This window comes from Lampetra planeri, chromosome 40 (assembly GCF_965212315.1).
Source record: "Lampetra planeri chromosome 40, kcLamPlan1.2.h2, whole genome shotgun sequence".
NCBI classification, from domain to species: domain Eukaryota; kingdom Metazoa; phylum Chordata; class Hyperoartia; order Petromyzontiformes; family Petromyzontidae; genus Lampetra; species Lampetra planeri.
This window is the reverse complement of record NC_136146.1, coordinates 2,312,859-2,331,658: the sequence shown is the minus strand read 5'-3', so window position 1 is coordinate 2,331,658 and position 18,800 is coordinate 2,312,859. Positions and strand designations below refer to the sequence as shown.

Below are 18,800 nucleotides of genomic sequence, written 5' to 3'. Positions count from 1 at the left end.
GAGACGAGTTCGTTTTCGTTATTTGCGCGTGCGCACCCACTGCCATGGCAGCCAGCCCCAACACTAATTCAGTGCACACCACTGCCATCACAGGCAGCCCCAACACTCACTCAGTGCACACCACTGCCATCACATGCAGCCCCAACACTCACTCAGTGCACACCACTGCCATCACAGGCAGCCCCAACACTCACTCAGTGCACACCACTGCCATCACATGCAGCCCCAACACTCACTCAGTGCACACCACTGCCATCACAGCCAGCCCCAACACTCACTCAGTGCACACCACTGCCATGGCAGCCAGCCCCAACACTCACTCAGTGCACACCACTGACATCCCATCCAGCCCCAACACTCACTCGGTGCGCACCACTGCCATCCCAGTCAGCCCCAACACTCACTCAGTGCACACCACTGCCATGGCAGCCAGCCCCAACACTCACTCAGTGCGCACCACTGCCATGGCAGCCAGCCCCAACACTCACTCAGTGCACACCACTGCCATGGCAGCCAGCCCCAACACTCACTCAGTGCACACCACTGCCATCCCAGTCAGCCCCAACACTCACTCAGTGCACACCACTGCCATGGCAGCCAGCCCCAACACTCACTCAGTGCACACCACTGACATCCCATCCAGCCCCAACACTCACTCGGTGCGCACCACTGCCATCCCAGTCAGCCCCAACACTCACTCAGTGCACACCACTGCCATGGCAGCCAGCCCCAACACTCACTCAGTGCGCACCACTGCCATGGCAGCCAGCCCCAACACTCACTCAGTGCACACCACTGCCATGGCAGCCAGCCCCAACACTCACTCAGTGCACACCACTGCCATCCCAGTCAGCCCCAACACTCACTCAGTGCACACCACTGCCATGGCAGCCAGCCCCAACACTCACTCGGTGCGAACCAACGCATGCAATGCTCCACGGCGACTGAGCACCGCCGCATTTCTGTTCCGTGGCGATGTCGCCGCTACGATCTCGCCGGCTCGTCGTTCAGCCCATGGCGCGCGCTTGTGAAGAGCCGATATATAAATAATTATTTACACCGTTCGTCTTTGGGGTTAGCTCAGGGAACCAAAAAACAAATAACCCACGATCGTGACTATTGCCTATTTTGGAAAATAAATAAATAAAAACAACCCCGCCGCATTTTCGAGAAATGACAATTCAAACTCGTGTCGTCTCTCTGCTTGCATCAGTGCACACAAGTTGATGTGAATCTTGGCCCCACCATTTGTTTGGTGTTAAAAAACAAACAAACAAACAAACCGTCGAAACAAACTTTGAGGATGACTGATGGCTTTAACTGAACATTATGAATATGACTGACGGCTCCCACAGAGCAGGAATAATGCACCCAGTCGCATTGTGAGCATTGCTTTGTGCGACTGCCGTGATTGTGGCTAATGCAGAAGCTCGGAGTTTTAGTTGTTGTTGTTGTTTTAAATAGACATACCGTGCTCGTGTGATGCGTGTCGAGTTGTTGTCGTTATTTGTGTTCGTGGACCGCTGCCAATGCAGCAGCATTACTAAATAATTGGTAGAGTGCGTGTGTGTGTGTTGTGTGAATTGTGAATCAATAACTGTTGGTAAATATATTCACAATCGTCAGAAAAAAAAATACTGTCTTAATACAACTATTACGGTAAGGAGCTGTTGTAATATAAAACACACATCCAACTTTGTAGGAAATACACAATGCACACATTTGTACGTGAATGTAGATGCGAGATAACAAAAAAAACGTGTACGCACTCACGTGCTGCGTATCGTCCCCAACAGTAAGCAATGCGTTGTTATCTAAAGGCCCAAAACGCAGAATAGCCAGCAACAAACAGCACCCGGAAGAAATCAATAGCTACAACATTGATACGCTTCTTGCATCGGGCATGGTTATTAGAACGGTGGACAATGAGACGACGGGGGAGGGAATTTCAAAGTCGGGAATCCAACCGGATCTAATACAGCACCGTGAAGAGGTGGAACTCAACAACTGGTGCCATCATCGGTTCTGTGCCACTTTTGTAAAAATCAGACTGCGTCGGCAGAGGCTCTGGAGCACAAATCGAAAACATCCACCAACAGCACCACCACCAGCACCGCCACCACCAGCACCATCACCACCAGCACCACCAGCACCACCAGCACCACCACCAGCACCAGCACCAGCACCACCACCAGCACCACCACTAGCACCAGCACCACCACCAGCACCAGCACCACCACCAGCACCACCACCAGCACCACCACTAGCACCACCACTAGCACCAGCACCACCACCAGCACCACCACCACCACCAGCACCACCACCACCAGCACCACCACCACCAGCACCACCACCACCACCACCAGCACCACCACCAGCACCACCACCACCAGCACCACCAGCACCACCACCAGCACCACCAGCACCACCAGCACCGCCACCAGCACCAGCACCGCCACCAGCACCACCACCGCCACCAGCACCACCACCGCCACCAGCACCACCACCACCACCAGCACCACCACCGTTGCCTAAGTCGTTAACGCCGCTCGCTGCCTCGTGTGGTGGAGCAGTGACGGAGCGATTAGCGAGCGCACAGCGACGTGAACCCGCGCCCAGAGTTCAAGTCACGGCCGCGGATAACATCAGCGGCGAGTGATATCTAAACCCGCCTTGTGCCCACTCCCCCCCCCCCTCTAACAAAACTAAGATATGTTTTATTTTACGAGGTAAGGCCCCGCTGAGCTATGTAGCGCTGGTTGAGAAGCGACTTGGCCACAAATGACACCTCAACGAAGTGGCTTATCGTCGCATGGACATTTACAGCGGCCAAGCGACTTGCACCGGCTAAGGTGGTGAAGTTACCGTACGGTTGAACAATCCCTCACGACTGAAACGTCACGGGGAGGTGGGTCATCGCCCAGCAGTGGAGAGGACAACTTTGTTCACGTCTGTGGCACGTGTGGGTTAGTTCAGTGATAGGTGAATGCGTTCGTACATAGTGTGTAGAATATATATGCAGTGACACTGCGGTTTCTTTGTACATCTACTGCTGGATGAAGGCCCTCTCACCCTGTGTCGGTCACGTGGCCGTCTGACCACAAGTTCCTACTTCACCAGACTGGTTCGGGCATCAGTCGCCGCTGACGGCTGGTCAGGTGCTTCGCTCAATGCGCCACCCACTACTTCATCATCACCAGCTTAACACGTCGGCTTTCGCGACCAATATCATCCATGATACAGGTTTTTTGGGTTTGATCGCGATCAAATCCAAAACCTCTCCCCTGTTCGTGCCCCCTTTGTGCAATACATTGCTCATGACTGTAACTTGCATGGCAAGGTTAAAGCAAGGCAGGGGCTCAGCAACCAATATAACAAGAATATACATTTTTGTTCGAATTCGGTAACAGACAAAAAAAATGCCCTCAATATTTCAAGAGCCACAATGCACGTGCATACGAGACGGCGGTTCTTGATAAATAGCGACGTCACAAAGCAGTCCTTGAACAGCCGCATGCGGCTTCAGAGCTGCAGGTTGACACCACTGCCATGGTAAACTGGACTTTCCTAGTAAATTGGACTCTCATGGTAAACTGGACTTCATGAGTAAACTGGACTCCCATGGTCAACGGGATTTCCATAGCAAACTGGACTCCCATGATGAACTGGACTTCAATGGTAAATAGAACTCCCATGGTCAGAGGTCGGCAACCAAAATTACAAGACCAATCTTTTTTTTTATTCAGTAAACAAACCCTCAATATTTCCAGAGCCGCAATGCATGTGAAAACGAGACGGTGGTCCTTAAATCAAGTCACAAAGTGGTCCTTAAAGAGCCACCGAATGCGGCTCTGAAGCAGCAGGTTGCCGACCCCTGCACTGTGAAGGGACGTCTTCATCACGGCTGCTGATGATGATGATGAATGCATACAACAAAACTGCACGCAAACATCGAACAGATTAAAAAAAAAAAAATTCTGGCCTGGACTTTTGCAGCTGTTTTAGACTAATTTCAGGGTGCTGATTCCAAATCTGATCTCAAATTTGCTCTATCACATCTCATTTTTATGCAATCGGCATACCCCATTTTCATTGATTTTACCCGAAATTAACTCTGTCACTTATGATTGCAAGTTGTTGCGAGTCAGTGACTGCTTTAGTGTTAAAATATGGTGCTGTATTTTTAGGATAGTGTGTTTATAATATCATTTTATGTAGATATCCACATTTATTTAATATTTTTCTTCTGCAGTTTTTATTGAAAATGCAATATTTGATATCTCAAAAAACAGATTTGGAATCAGCTCCCGAAAATTACCTTACAAACTGTTGGAATACCTTATGCCAGAAAAAGTGTGTTGACCAGTGTTATTGATGATGATGATGGACTTGAACAATGTTGTTCACCAGTGTTAATATCACTTTGTAGACGATTTTTTATATATAAAAAGAACGCAGTTGTGACCAAAGGTTCCAAAGGCTCAGAACACCAAGTGGTCAGCAACAATCGGCACCGTCAAAGTTGTGTTGGATAAGAGAGTTCAACATGTTCTTGGTTCTTTCGGTAAATTCACGTAGAATGGAAATAATAAAATAATAAAAATAAAACAATAAAATAATTCTCACGACGTTTCGGCCACAACGCAAGCAGCCGTCCTCAGGTGGAGAGCAGGTCTGTCGAGGAGACAGAGTCTGAATTCATTGATTTTACCCGAAATTAACTCTTTCACTCAAGACAGAGTCTGAATTCAGACTGTCTCCTCAACAGACCTGCTATCCACCTGAAGACGGCTGCTTGCGTTGTGGCCGAAACGTCGTGAGAATTATTTTATTATGTTTTATTTTTATTATTTTATTATTTCCATTCTACGTGACTTTACCGAAAGAACCAAGAAGATGAATCCCTGCAGTCACGAAAGCTTTAAATCGAAACATAAAAATGTTTTATTTTTATTATTTTATTATTTCCATTCTACGTGACTTTACCGAAAGAACCAAGAAGATGAATCCCTGCAGTCACGAAAGCTTTAAATCGAGAGTTCAACATGTTTCTGGGAATGGGCAACGGTTATAAGATCCTGGGAGAAGAGACTATGGGAGGGAATTGCAAAGTCAAGCAGTAAGTGCAAGGGCAGAGCAAGAAAAGACAATGACATTTGTGACGACACACATCACCTACTCGTCAACAAATATGACAATGAAGGGATAAATGTCGATGTAAAGCTTTCGTGACTGCAGGGATTCATCTTCTTGGTTCTTTCGGTAAAGTCACGTAGAAGGGAAGTAATAAAATAATAAAAATAAAACATTTTTATGTTTCGATTTAAAGCTTTCGTGACTACAGGGATTCATCTTCTTGGTTCTTTCGGTAAAGTCACGTAGAAGGGAAGTAATAAAATAATAGAAATAAAACATAATAAAATAATTCTCACGACGTTTCGGCCACAACGCAAGCAGCCGTCCTCAGGTGAAAACCAGACGCTGTCGCCTCGACAGACCCGGTTTTCACCTGAGGACGGCTGATTGCGTTGTGGCCGAAACGTCGTGAGAATTATTTTATTATGTTTTATTTTTATTGTTTTATTACCTCCCTTCTACGTGACTTTACCGAAAGAAAAATGAAGGGATAGTTCCGATCATCAATAATGATGCAACTGATAAGGATGACATCATCATCACGATCTATGGGCAGATCGGCCGTAGGTGTCCACTGCACACTTCGCGTCACGTGTTGTTTCCACCTTCCTCCGTCTTGTGCCAATACGCTCAAGCAGTGCCCCATATTTTTGGCACCAATCTCTTATGTCGTCCTCTCTTTCCAGTTCCTTCCATTTTTTCCCAACGACGCACTTTTAATTTTCGTGTTGTTGTCCATCCTACACGTGTGTGTACAAAGTGCCAGTTCCCTTCTCATCGCTTCCTGCATGGTCAGGCCTTCTTCTATTCGAAACCTTTTTCTCACTTCTACGTTGGCCACTCTTTGACTCCAGGATGATATCACAGATTCTTAAATTGTAAAAATGTTATATTGCATAGCCACTGCTCAAAATACTTTAAAAAAACACACACAAAAAACAAAACTACAACAACTCGCTTCGGAGATCCGCTTTCTCAACACCGACTGGTGGGACGTGCTCAGTCGCAGTGCGCCTGATCTCTCGATTGAGCAGATAAAGGAGAGGGGGGGGCGATGGGAGAAGTGGGCGTGCGGTGATCCGTGACGTGAGCCGTGCCCGTGGCTTTCCGCACCATGGGGATTACAGCGGTTACAGACGCATTGCAACAAGCCGCTACAAGTGCCCGCGACACGCACAGCAGAGACCGTAGCCGTAGCAGCAGCAGCAACAGCAGCAGCACATTTCCCAGCCTGCATTCATTCATCATCTCACAGCTGAACACGTTGTGCGCATACGTGTGCACATTGTTTTGTGTGTGCCTGGTGTGTGTGTGTGGGTGTGTGTGGGGAGCGGGGGTGTAGCGGTTAGCGCTACGCTGCGCTACGAACCCAGCGACCCGAGCTCGATTCCCGCTCATGGCCAACACCGGTGACGATTATCTGAACCGGTCATGGGCCTCCCCTAGGTCGACTCAGCCTCAAATGAGCACCTGGTGCGGTGTGTAAACATCACGACTGGGGAGACAAAGGCGGACGAACATGGTGTTGGCCACCCACCCCCCTCGCGTGCCGCCCTTAATAGGTGCTCGCTAACAATACTTGCCCGTACGGTCTGTTAGGGCTACACGGGGGATCTTTGTCTTTGTGTGTGTAAAGGCGCCGCCCCTGCAATTGCCTTCTCAGACCACTCATGGCTGGCGGAGGAGACTTCGACCAGAAGCTTCAGTCACAATGAAGTGCTATGAAGAAGGGCCGTTACCCTAAACATCTGTTATGTACATTTTTTTTACCATTAAAAACAATGTTGTTGACTCATGTGTTGAGTTGTTTTGCTATTTGTGCACCACTTTACAGCGCCGCATCACCGCATTATTTGCTCAAGCAGAAGGAGCCCTCAGAGAGCCCCTCTAGTGGGTGAATTTGGCCTACTTCTCCACACGTGCCAGGTGCCTTGGGAGAGGTTAGAAGTATCCACAGGTTACTCGACACACGTGACCTGCTCCTGAATGGAGGTAGGAGATTAAATCATGCTCCAGTTGCATAAACGGCCACGTCCGGAGATCGAATCAAACGAGTGGCCTCTGGATTCTACATATTGGTCGCGAAAGACTACGTGTTAAAGCGACCTCTGGGTTATAAGTCGAGTGCGCTGATCATTATACAGGGGGGTGCTTCAAAAACATGTGAACACTTCCGAGAATTTGCAACAAGGCCACGAGAAATGTGCCTCGGGGCTCTGGAGACCACCTGGAGAAGATTCCAGACACGTGTTGACAACGATGGCGAACAAGTAGAGACTCTTGACTTTTTGAAGTTATTAACATCACATTTGTTATCACGTTAGAGTGTATTATGCGTTATTATTCCATTAAAAACGATAGTTCCGTATAAGTATTCTTGGTTCTTTCGGTAAAGTCACGTAGAAGGGAAATAATATAATTATATTGATATAAAACAATACAAATTATCACAACGTTGACTGCAACACAAGCAATCATCATCAGGTGTGAAAATCCACACCTTTTTTCAAATTTTCTTGCCGTGGATTTCACACCTGATGATGATTGCTTGTGTTGCAGTCGAAACGTCGTGATAATTTTTATTGTTTTATATTTATATTATTTTATTATTTCCCTTCTACGTGACTTTACCGAAAGAACCAAGAATATGAATCCCTGCAGTCACGAAAGCTTTAAATCAAAATTTGTCCGTATAAGTGTTAACATTTGTTTTAAGCACCCTGTATATACGTACACAGCGCATGTCTATCAGAACCAGAATATGTTTTCGTACTGGAGGAATCCGATTAGCTAAAATGCTCTTCTTTATAGGATGCCCAGTAGGGGCACGGGGTCAGAAAGTGACAGCAAATTAACTGGCAGCCTATTTATTTCGGGGGCTGAAGGCGAGCCAACAGACCACGGAGGCTAAGCAGCGTTGAGCCTGGAAAGTGCTTAGATGGATGACTACCAGGCACAAAGAGGTTGTCATAGAACCTCGCCGTTGTCTCAGGATTACTGTTAAAACTTTATATTTTTATTTTACGAGGCAAGGCCCACTGAGCTATGTAGCTGCTTTTCAAATGCGACCTGGCTATCACAAATGATAGCTCAACGAAGTGGCTTATCGTGTGGAAATGTATAGCTGACAAATCGTCTAAACGCACGTTGAGTCTAAATATCGGGGGGGGGGGGGAACCAGAGGTCACTGAGAAAAATCCACACGACCACGGGGAGAACATGCAAACTCTAAATATACAGGCGTCAGGGTCGGCATCATCGGGATCGAACCTACGACCTCCTGTATACCAGTCGAGGTTGTTAACATCTCGCCACCGAGATGCTAACACGTCGGCATGTTTGGCCAATGCCACATTGTCTCTTTGTGGGAGTAAACTGGAGATCCCGGAGAAAATCCACCACACCACCGTCCTTGCTACTGCCATCTATTAAGCAACACTCCAGAGCCGCGCATCTACAGCACACCTGGAACGCCCTGGCAATCGCCCACTAAATTCTGGGAGGCCCTTTGTGAATAGGTAGGGGTTAGCTGACGGGTTTGTTGTGTAACGTTTTGCGAGTAAAACAAAAAAAAGCATTTGCAAGCGCACAGGCATAAAGGCACGTCGAGGTTGGGAATAGATAGCATCTTGAAACGACACAAACAGTTCTGTGCCATAGGTACGTGTCACCATCACCGTCAGCCACGGCCAATCCACTGCTGGATGAAAACCTCTCCGAGTAGCCACCACCACATCTCACGATCACTCAATGCAATATTCCAACCGACGACCTGCACACGAACTGATTTCATCACTCTCGCTATGTATAAATACAAAATAACGATGTATATATCATACATATACAAGGGAATCATGACGTAATGTTCCGTAATATATATTGAAAACAATAATTTTAATTTCTGCACATATATATCCTGTCCTAATGTGCAGCTGTAAAGTAAGAACGATGGCCTTGATTTACCCAGGAAAGCCTTACTGAGTCTCAAGACCATATTTCAGGAGCATCCTGCATTTACATGTTTGGCCAATTCCCTTTAAGCGTGTTTTGCGTGAAAATAAATGTATCAAGTTAGAGTCGTGACATTGACACGAGGATAGACGAGGCGTGGGTGCAATAAAAATGTGCATGCACATGTACATGTGTGTGTGTGTGCAAGTACATACAAGACTTTAACATAGCAATTGCATAACACTCGGAATAATTCAAGTTACGTGTGCAAGTGACTTAACAGACAACATGGTTCAGATAGAGTAATATAAAATATTATTTCATTTTCATCAACGTTAGGAAAATAAATTTCGATTTAAAGCTTTCGTGACTGCAGGGATTCATCTTCTTGGTTCTTTCGGTAAAGTCACGTAGAATGGCTGCTTGCATTGTGGCCGAAACGTCGTGAGAATTATCGTATTATGTTTTATTTTATTACCAGGTCTGACCTGGTCTTCACCTAAGGACGGCTGCTTGCGTTGTGGCCGAAACGTCGTGAGAATTATCTTATTATGTTTTATTTTATTATTACCATTCTACGTGACTTTACCGAAAGAACCAAGAAGAGGTTAGGAAAAATACTTTGTTGTATAACAATTTGCTCGTTTGAACATGCATGGTGTCAACCTGACTGGCTGTATTGTATTCTGTGGCGGCAATGATTCCGTTTGTGCTACACGGGAGCAGCCAAGATGATTCTAGATAACTCTGTACAAGCCTGTGTGCTGCAGGAGCAGTGATAATTATTTCTTGATAATTCTACAACGTATAAATATCTTCTTGGTTCTTTCGGTGAAGTCACGTAGAATGGAAATAATAAAATAATAAAAATAAAACATAATAAAATAATTCTCACGACGTTTCGGCCACAACGCAAGCAGCCGTCCTCAGGTGAAGAACAGGTCTGTCAGAAAGACACCTGAGGACGGCTGCTTGCGTTGTGTCCGAAACGTCGTGAGAATTATTTTATTATGTTTTATTTTTATTATTTTATTATTTCCCTTCTACGTGACTTTACCGAAAGAACCAAGAAGATGAATCCCTGCAGTCACGAAAGCTTTAAATCGAAATTTAACGTATACATACATACATATAACAACAACAAAAACACATTTACAGACACGCTCTAACACATCGATAGACACAATGTTCCATCTCAAGGGATTACCCTGCAGGTTACATATTCCAATCGATGCGCAAGAAATCTTAATCGCAACTATACATTTCAGCGTATCATAAACGGACTATCAATTGGGTTATAATTCGATTATATCACCGATATGTACGACATGCAGGATGACTTCAAAGCAATCGCAGTGTCCAGCCGTGACAGCCCAACGTTTTGGCTGTAACGTTTCAATTTATGGCATTAGGTCCAAAGCCAATAATTGACAATGCTTTTATCTCAACGCATGCACTGTGGAATTATCGGTGTATAAATTGTAACCGTTATTTTATAACGTTAACTCCAAAGTTGTTTATATTGATGAACCAATGCTATTTGGTAAAAAAAAGCCGTGTTCTTTTATATATATGTGTGTTTTTCATGCAAGATTACCGTTCAAATATAACCTAATTCTAAAAGAAATCGATCTAATTTGGACGATTAATTCAACATTGATTATTCCTCCAAATCGAACACTCGTCTGCCATATATTTATCCCACTTGCTGAACAATATAACCGCACGTGACCGTTTTACGGTGAAAGCAAAGAGGCAAGTACGTATATACTGCATTGAATGTTCACAAAAAATACACACACACCCGCAGCTAAAGATACAAATATAATTATACGTTGAGAGTTGGCAGGGAGGCGATTCATCATATTTTTTTCCACCGAAGATTTTTTTTCTTAAATAGCGTTTTAAATTACGCAACTTTAAAGGGAATGCGGCTGAGAGATAGACCGTGTGTGTGTGTGTGCGCCCCAGGCAACGGATGTGTATACGAGACGTGTGTACCAGGGCCATACCGCACCCGGCGTGCTTTCAACACACTCCCCAAACATTTGTGAAACGAATACTTGCACACACACACACGTACATACATGCATATATACATACCAAAGATAAAGGTCCCCCCGTGTAGCCTTAACGGACTGTTGGGGCAAGTGCTGTTAGCGAGTAGCACCTATGAAGGCCGTCACGGCACACGATGGAGCTGGGTGGCCAACACCACGCTCGTCCGCTTTTGTTTCCCCAGTGGCGATGTTTACGCATCGCACCAGGTGCTCATTTTAGGCTGAGTCGACCTAGGGGAGGCCCAGAACCGGTTTAGATAATCGTCACCGGCGTTGGCCGTGAGCGGGGAATTGAGCGGGGAATTGAACTCGGGTCACCGGGGCTCGTAGCTGTACGCGTACCATAAAGATAAAGATCCCCCGTATAACCTTAACAGACTGTAGGGGCAAGTGCTGTTAGCGAGCACCTATGAAGGCCAGAACGGTACACGAGGGGGTTCGGTGGCCAGCACCACGCCCGACCGCCTTTGTCTCCCCAGTGGCGATGTTTACACACGCGTACCATACACACACGCGCGCGCAGACACACTCAGAATCGCATTCAGGTGAACTCCGTGATGATGCGGGTGGACGATTATAGCGGACCCTATTGTCGGCGAGATTTTACTCGAACTCATACGCAGAAGAAGAAAAAAAAACATGTCGTTGATAATTAAAAAAATCCCGCGGATAATTGGGTCGGGGTTTCTCTACAAACCGCGGGTTTCCCCACAAACTCCAGTCCGATCTCGGACCGCCGCGATCCGACACTGCACGTGCCGCCTTCCCCGTTCCAAACACGAATTAAGTCGTCAGCCGCGGAGAGCGCAGCCTCAAGTGAAGATAGCGATCAGTTCGTTTGGCATATGCGCGTATGCCGGTGTGCGTACACGTGTGCGCGTGTCCCACGTACTACCAATCATCAGGCGCGCGCGGCGTGTGAACGCGACGAGATGCGTGTTAGTTTCGAGGACTCCGTGGTTTGGGGAAATCGCCCTACAGGCCTGAGACACCTCTAGGCACCTCTCTTACCCGCCTTGCATTCAATCCATGCGTAGCGCGCTCATATCAACGAGACGTGATGCGTGTTTTTATCAAAAAGTTGTCATTCAATAATTCCGGAGCCCTTTGCAACCTCGCCAAGGTCGTCTCGGAAGATGTTGCGGCGCGTTGAGCATACGGGCAACTTGTTGCGCGACTTTATCTGATGGTGTGCGTGTCAAGTGTCGTGTGAATAGACCTCGACTCGATACACACAAAGACAAAGATCCCCCGTATAGCCTTATTCGACTGTTGAGGCAAGTGCTGTTAGCGAGTAGTACATATGAAGGCCGGCAAGGCACATTCGGGGGTGGGGTGGCCAGTACCACGCCCGACCGCCTTTTCTCCCGAGTGGCAATGTTTTTTTTAATACATCGCACTCTGTACTCAATAAAGGCTGAGTCGACCTATGGGAGGCCCAGGACCGGTTCAGACAATCGTCACTGGTGTTGGCCGTGAGCGGGGAGTCGAACTTCGGAAGCAAAGCGCACCAACTGCTACACCACCGCTCCGCTACACACACACATTCTCGTAGAAGCTAATGTCAATGTGCCCAATACCAATTACGAACGATCCCGCGTGCGTGCGTGTGTGTGGCATTGCTAATCGTTGTTCCTATATCTCACGGTGGGTCGTGTTCGCACGCATCGTAAGCGATGGGTGGTAGTGCGAGTTCGGCGAGTGAGGGGGGAGCTTACGAGAATTTCTGAGCACTGGCTTTGCGGGCGTATTTATGAGCGATCTAGTTTAACTAGTTTTATGTGTTTGATGTAAACAGCCTATCGTGTGCACAGTAGTCTGTGGATGCGCTGCCATACGAACAATTGCAGAAGTTCTAGGAACGCGTCTCACTTTGATAACTCTTGTTGATGTAACAAAAAATAAGTATATTGTTGGAAAATGTAAAATGATTATGCCAGTTATTGTTTTATAGTGCATGTAATATTTTAAAAGCTGTTCGATTTCAAAGGGAAATATAAGCAGAACTCCGCTGTGTCTCTCCACGTAAGAATAAAAATGTGTTTTAAGTCCATCGGCTGATTGGCTCTTAAAGATAAATATATTATCAAGCAGCCTGCATTTTAAGCAAGCAAACTCTGGACCGGATTCGACTTTCGGGGTCTAATCACAGTAATCAGCAGTGGATTACCAGATTGTATGATTAACAGATGGTACGAACATGCTGCGGCTAATCTACCAATTAATGACAAAACAATTAAACGTGAAAATATATAGAGCGTTTTTATCTTTGCGCAGATTTCTAACTGTACGGGATATGTTTATATCCTTAATCGCACTAATATTCGCAGTGAAACCTGACATGAAGCAAAATCGATACGGACGAATCACGCTCTCCACTTGGCCGTCGAGCGCCAATGGGTCCTATCAATCGAGTTGTGTCGCGATAACTTCACAGGTAACTTTACAGAAGGCGACTGAAGACAGACGTGTATTCGCAAGCGCGTTTTCACAGGTGCGTTTCATTGGAGCAATAACGAGTCGTTTACAATGACGAGTCATTTACAATTTACAATGACTCGTGGCCTCTCTACGAAGATTGATAATGAGAGCGGCAAAGATTTTGGGATCGAGCCAGTCAACCTTGTTAAATGCCTTGCGCGAGGGCTGTTGTTATAAGCCACTGTATATGTGTTTTTTTTTAAACTAAACTTTTCAGCGCGCGCACTATTTGCTTGCTTATCAGATCTGGAGCCCTTCTTTGTACGCTTCAACAGTTCGACTTTAGCTCTCCTCGTTATGAAAAATAATATAGCGCGTGTTACATGCAATCTGCGCTTATGTTACGCACGTACACGACACATTTGATCTTAACTTGATTTGATCCTGACCAAGTCGTAGCACGTTTTTGTATTATGAAACGTTCCTCGGTCTACCATCCACACACGTGGAGAGTCATGTACACCACGACTATCATGGTACATGTGCGAGCTACGCACGCATCGTCAACGATTATACATGGATACGTTCATTCATATGGTTGTTCTGCCCGAACTGTGCACCCCGTGCGCTTTTCTAGAGTTATCTTATCGTGGGTGGTGGCAAGTCGGCTTTTGGAGGCCTTCATCCAGCAGTGTGTTGAGCATGGCTTTATATATAAAAATGCGGTGCACTGCAGTACTAACATCCACACATGTATGCGATTCGTAAGCAGTGTCCCTAGTTCGTCCATCGCGTCAACTGTGTGCACATTTCTGTATTTGCGATACAACAAAAAAACCACAACTCACCCAATGCTTAGGTAGATGACTCCAATGCAAGGCAGAATGTGTAGCATCCAATGTAACATCCGCAAGCACATGATGATTAACGTCTGTGTGGAGCGGTCTATACGAATGTACAGCGAAGTGCGCGGCCGCTTGCCGCTGCTGCTGTTGCTGTTGTTGTTTAGAAGCGCTTGTTAATAATAACCAAGGGCAGTCTAATCCCCGGGCCTCGCCTTCTCTTCCATGCAAGAAGTTCTCTACGAAATGTCAATCCGGTCCACGATGCAGCCAGTCGTGTAAAGGAGGAAAATCAATGAATAAGGGAAGACGCGGAGACAGAAGAGAGGGAGAAAAGAGGGAGAGAGAGAGGGAAAGCACGGTGGTGTTTTTATAATTGACGGATAAATCGCCGCTCTTCCCTCTTCATCTGTATGCATTTCATGAATGCGAGGCGTCATGAATTCCACGCGCAGGCAGGAGACGGACACAGCTTCGATGAGACTCGTTGTGAGCATCGATGATGGTAGCCTTCGGGTATTTTATCTCGTAGCTTCACACTCGCCCGATCAAAGCGCGCAGCACGGCCCGAGTATTCGCGCTTGTTTAGAGTAACTCTCCCTTGGGTATCCAGCTATCCCATCGCTCCGAGTCCCCTCCCCGTGCAATGCTACTCCAAGTCACGCACACGTGGCGCGCTCGCGGAGATAGACACCGGCTTTTACTTTGATGCGCGCACGGCTGCACCGCAGTCAATGTTGTACGGGCGTGTGCACCGCAGGGCATGTGTAGCGTACAGACGATCTGCGACGAGAATGAATAAATGCCAAGAATTGGCACTTATCTTCGTCAGATTTTTTTTTCTGGCCGGCGAAGTTTTACCACTCGCTACCTTCGGGGCTAAGCGGCTGAGGAATTGAATCCTTTTTTTGCATGAAGAAGACGAAAAAAACATCCGCAATGTGGCGCCATTCCAAATTAAATAGAAGGTGATATGTACACTGTTGGGGGGGGGGGTTATGGGTGCAATCTTGGACCGGTTTGATATACACACAGGCACACGCACACATACAAATACAGACACCACGAATTCATCAGTCGACGAATATATACATTGCGTCTGTGAAGTTAGTCGGATGACACTAATGATTGATAATTATTAGTGCTCGCAAATGGGAGGTTACTCGACTCAGTACTTTAGCGTTGCGGGGTGGGATACAATGAAGCCGACAGCGCTTTAGCTGTGGATGGACTCAACGTAGGAAGGAGGAATTTCCATCATTGGCTCAGGTTTGTAAGTAGGAAAAGTTTTTTTTCAACAATTCGGTGTCAATTGCGGTGCTTAAAATACATGAAAAAAAGTTATGTTTTAATAACACATCGATGTAGTTTTTCGCCCATATTATGTATCTCAGAGTCCCCCAGAGACCGTGATGAAGTATTTACAAAGCCACTCCAGCTTCCGTCAGCCAGTGCAGAGACCTATTGACAAGACCATATGTTCAGCCCTTTGTTTAATCCACCGCTGGATGGAAGGCCGACCACCGACCGTTTCAGGTGTCGGTTTATATAGGTCCCATTTTGTGGGTTTTTTTATTTAAAAAAAAAAATTCACCACTCTCGTCAGCGCCGGTTGGTGATGGAGAGCGAAGACTGCTTCGGATATCACTTGCCCCTGATGTTCGCCGTGGCTGGGAATCGAACTCAGTTTTGCCGAATTCAGAGCAGCGCGCTAACCACTGCGCCACCCCTCATTTATCAACATCCAATCTACGGAGTGAAAGGATACAACTGTTGCCACCATGAGGGCCCCTTCGGCCCACGTGTGAATATACCGGTTCCAGGCACTTGTGTGTCCAAGCAGAATAGTATATCATTAATTTAAAACTTACATATGCAGGATTAACCATTTTTAATTATGCACTTAAATATATATATATATGAATATACCTACGGATGTTTTAGTTAATCTACTGCTGGATGAAGGTCTCCCCCGCGTTGTGTCAGTTGCGAGGATTATTGTACCACACGTTACTGCTACTATAGCCAGTCCGGGTCGTTGTAATATAACTAGCCACGGATGTTAGCCGTGGCCTGGAATCGAAATTAGTTAACCGAGTTCATAGTTATCCCCCCCCCACCCTTGCCTTCACTAACTCGTATCGACCAGCGTGGTGAAGTATGGTCAAATAACGCACACGGCATTGGAAGGACTTTAGCAATTAATTTACGAAAAGAGTTGCAATTTAAAAAAAAATGTTGTAACGTGTCCCGCTTCTTAACCCGCATATGACTATTTACTCGCGTTTACAGAGTATTAATATAAATTTTGATTTAAAGCTTTCGTGACTGCAGGGATTAATATTCTTGATTCTTTCTATTTTTTTTATTTCCCTTCTACGTGACTTTATCAAAAGAACCAAGAATAGTATTAATATAATTTAACTAACCGTACGTGATCTTACTCTCCAGGACAACACGGTAACGAGGACATTTCCTTTACACTCCTATCATCGGCCATTGCCAATCCACTGCTGGATGAAGTCCTCTCGAACTCGTCAGCCCTCTCACGACCGTGCCATTGAAACAATCGCACCGAGCGCCTGCACGCGGACTCATTTCAACGCCCCATCTCTCCTCTCGCTGGACGAGCTCCATATCCCGTTAAATCCCTGTCGACCGCCAATCCGTTATTGATCTTGACCATCGGCCATGGCTGCTTCTGGCGACGCGTTCTGTATTAGTAATATTCCCTCTCGCCACAAGCCCAGCATTGAGCGTGCGTGCGCAAATGAATGGAACAGCGACGCTGCCTTGTGCCACGAACCCAGCAAAACGAGTTCGATTCCCAGCCATTGCTAAACAGCGTTGGCGAGTGATATCCTGAACTGGCTAATTCTGAGTCGACTCAGCCTTAAATGAGTCACCTTGCGTGGCGTGTAAGGCGGCTGGGCACATCTGTAAAAAATAATAACTATAACCCATCCAATTCCTCCAGTATCAATAAAGATTCTGATTCACACCACCACCACCACCCCTTCGTGATCCGTTCTGACCTTAACAGGTGCTCGCTAACAACACTTGCCCCCACACGTAGATGTCGGGGAATTTTTGCTCTTTGGGTTCCAAATAATACAGGCACGCATTGAAAACGGTCAACAAAAGGCTTCCTTGACATCGTGTTGAGCAGTATTTCATCGGCAATTGCATGCGATAATGCACGCGTCTTATTTACCCCGCTACCGAGGTCGTTTGTGTGTGTGTGTTCTGTATTTTCCACAGCATTCTGCTGAAACATTATTCACCGACGTGACGTCACTTGTGTGCACACTCACAACGGCCGAAGGGGCACGCGAGAGAAGCCCCCAAGGGTTACTTGGTCACAAGCCCATTCCGTAAATATGTTGACCAAATGTCTTGCGTGCAGTGGCTGTTTGATATTTAATTTTACAAGTGTAATTCAGTACAACTAAATACTGGAGTGCGGTTTTTTATTTATTTTCGTACCTCATTTAAATAATCACGTGGATTCAACTTTGTAAATTTGTCTGTTTTCTTTCCAGAGAATTGCGAATGTTACACGTTAAATAGACCTTCGGGTTTCATTTACGGAGCTCCGCCACGGACAACTGCGGTTAAAATCAATCCCTGCCGTTACATGTGTGTGAAACGTGGATAGCGTTGCAATTGTTGTGCCAAAAAAACATCGGCCAGGCTTGGTGAATAACGCCTGCCATCTGGTGGAGGCTGATGCGAACGCTGCCAAGAACTTTGACTCAATTGTGGCCCCATTCCCAATCACCAAATTCTGCCATCTATCGAAATGCTGAAGCTTATTATAATGATCTTGCTTTACGTTGCGTCTGATAATCATCAGACGCACCCTAAAACTGCGCACCGTTTCAAGAAAGGGACCGTATTAAAAAAAATCTGGTCACACGTACACCTACAGGGTTTATAAGACTCACCCATAAATAAGTAACATTAAAAAAAGTTTTATAAAACACGCTTTTATGAAATGTACCGTACTAGTAATGGAAGAACTCCACGACTCCAGGAAGTGGCCCCGAAGCTTGCCATAACGTGAGGGACTGTGGTCAATTACAGCCAACTTGAGTTGAGCGTGGGCAATTAGACCCAAGCCGAAACATAACATATAAAAAATAATGTTTACATTTATTTTTATGATAGAATATAGTATTGTCATCAGTATGACATAAGTATACCAAATTTGCAGTCGATACCACATTGTGAAGTGGGTAAAAATTGAGTTACAATATTTGAGGATACGACAACAACAACAGACAGTGAGTTAAATAAATGCGTGTAATAAAAATGCTCACTGGGTCTTGAGACGTGTTTTTTCAAGAGGCTCCTGCAACATTGGGACGTTTGGCTTTGCGTGAACTCC

The 18,800-nt window shown here is 46.1% G+C and overlaps 2 protein-coding genes across 3 annotated transcripts in view; one reads left to right on the top strand and one right to left on the bottom strand.

The window, feature by feature from the left end:
- LOC144731720 (protein Wnt-7b-like) overlaps positions 1-15,279 on the bottom strand; it is a 28,845-nt gene extending 13,566 nt beyond the window's left edge. Inside the window, exon 1 of the mRNA XM_078612913.1 lies at positions 14,417-15,279. Within this exon, the coding sequence (XP_078469039.1) occupies positions 14,417-14,487 (71 nt within the window). The 5' untranslated portion in view covers positions 14,488-15,279. The remainder of the gene's footprint in view (positions 1-14,416) is intronic.
- Positions 13,451-18,800, top strand: part of PNPLA8 (patatin like domain 8, phospholipase A2) — a 35,472-nt gene continuing 30,122 nt past the window's right edge. The window contains exon 1 of one of the 2 annotated variants that reach the window (XM_078612910.1): positions 13,451-13,584. The gene's annotated coding sequence lies outside the window, so the exon portion shown is untranslated. Of the gene's footprint in view, positions 13,642-18,800 lie in introns of both variants that reach the window. The other variant, XM_078612909.1, reaches the window with a different exon arrangement.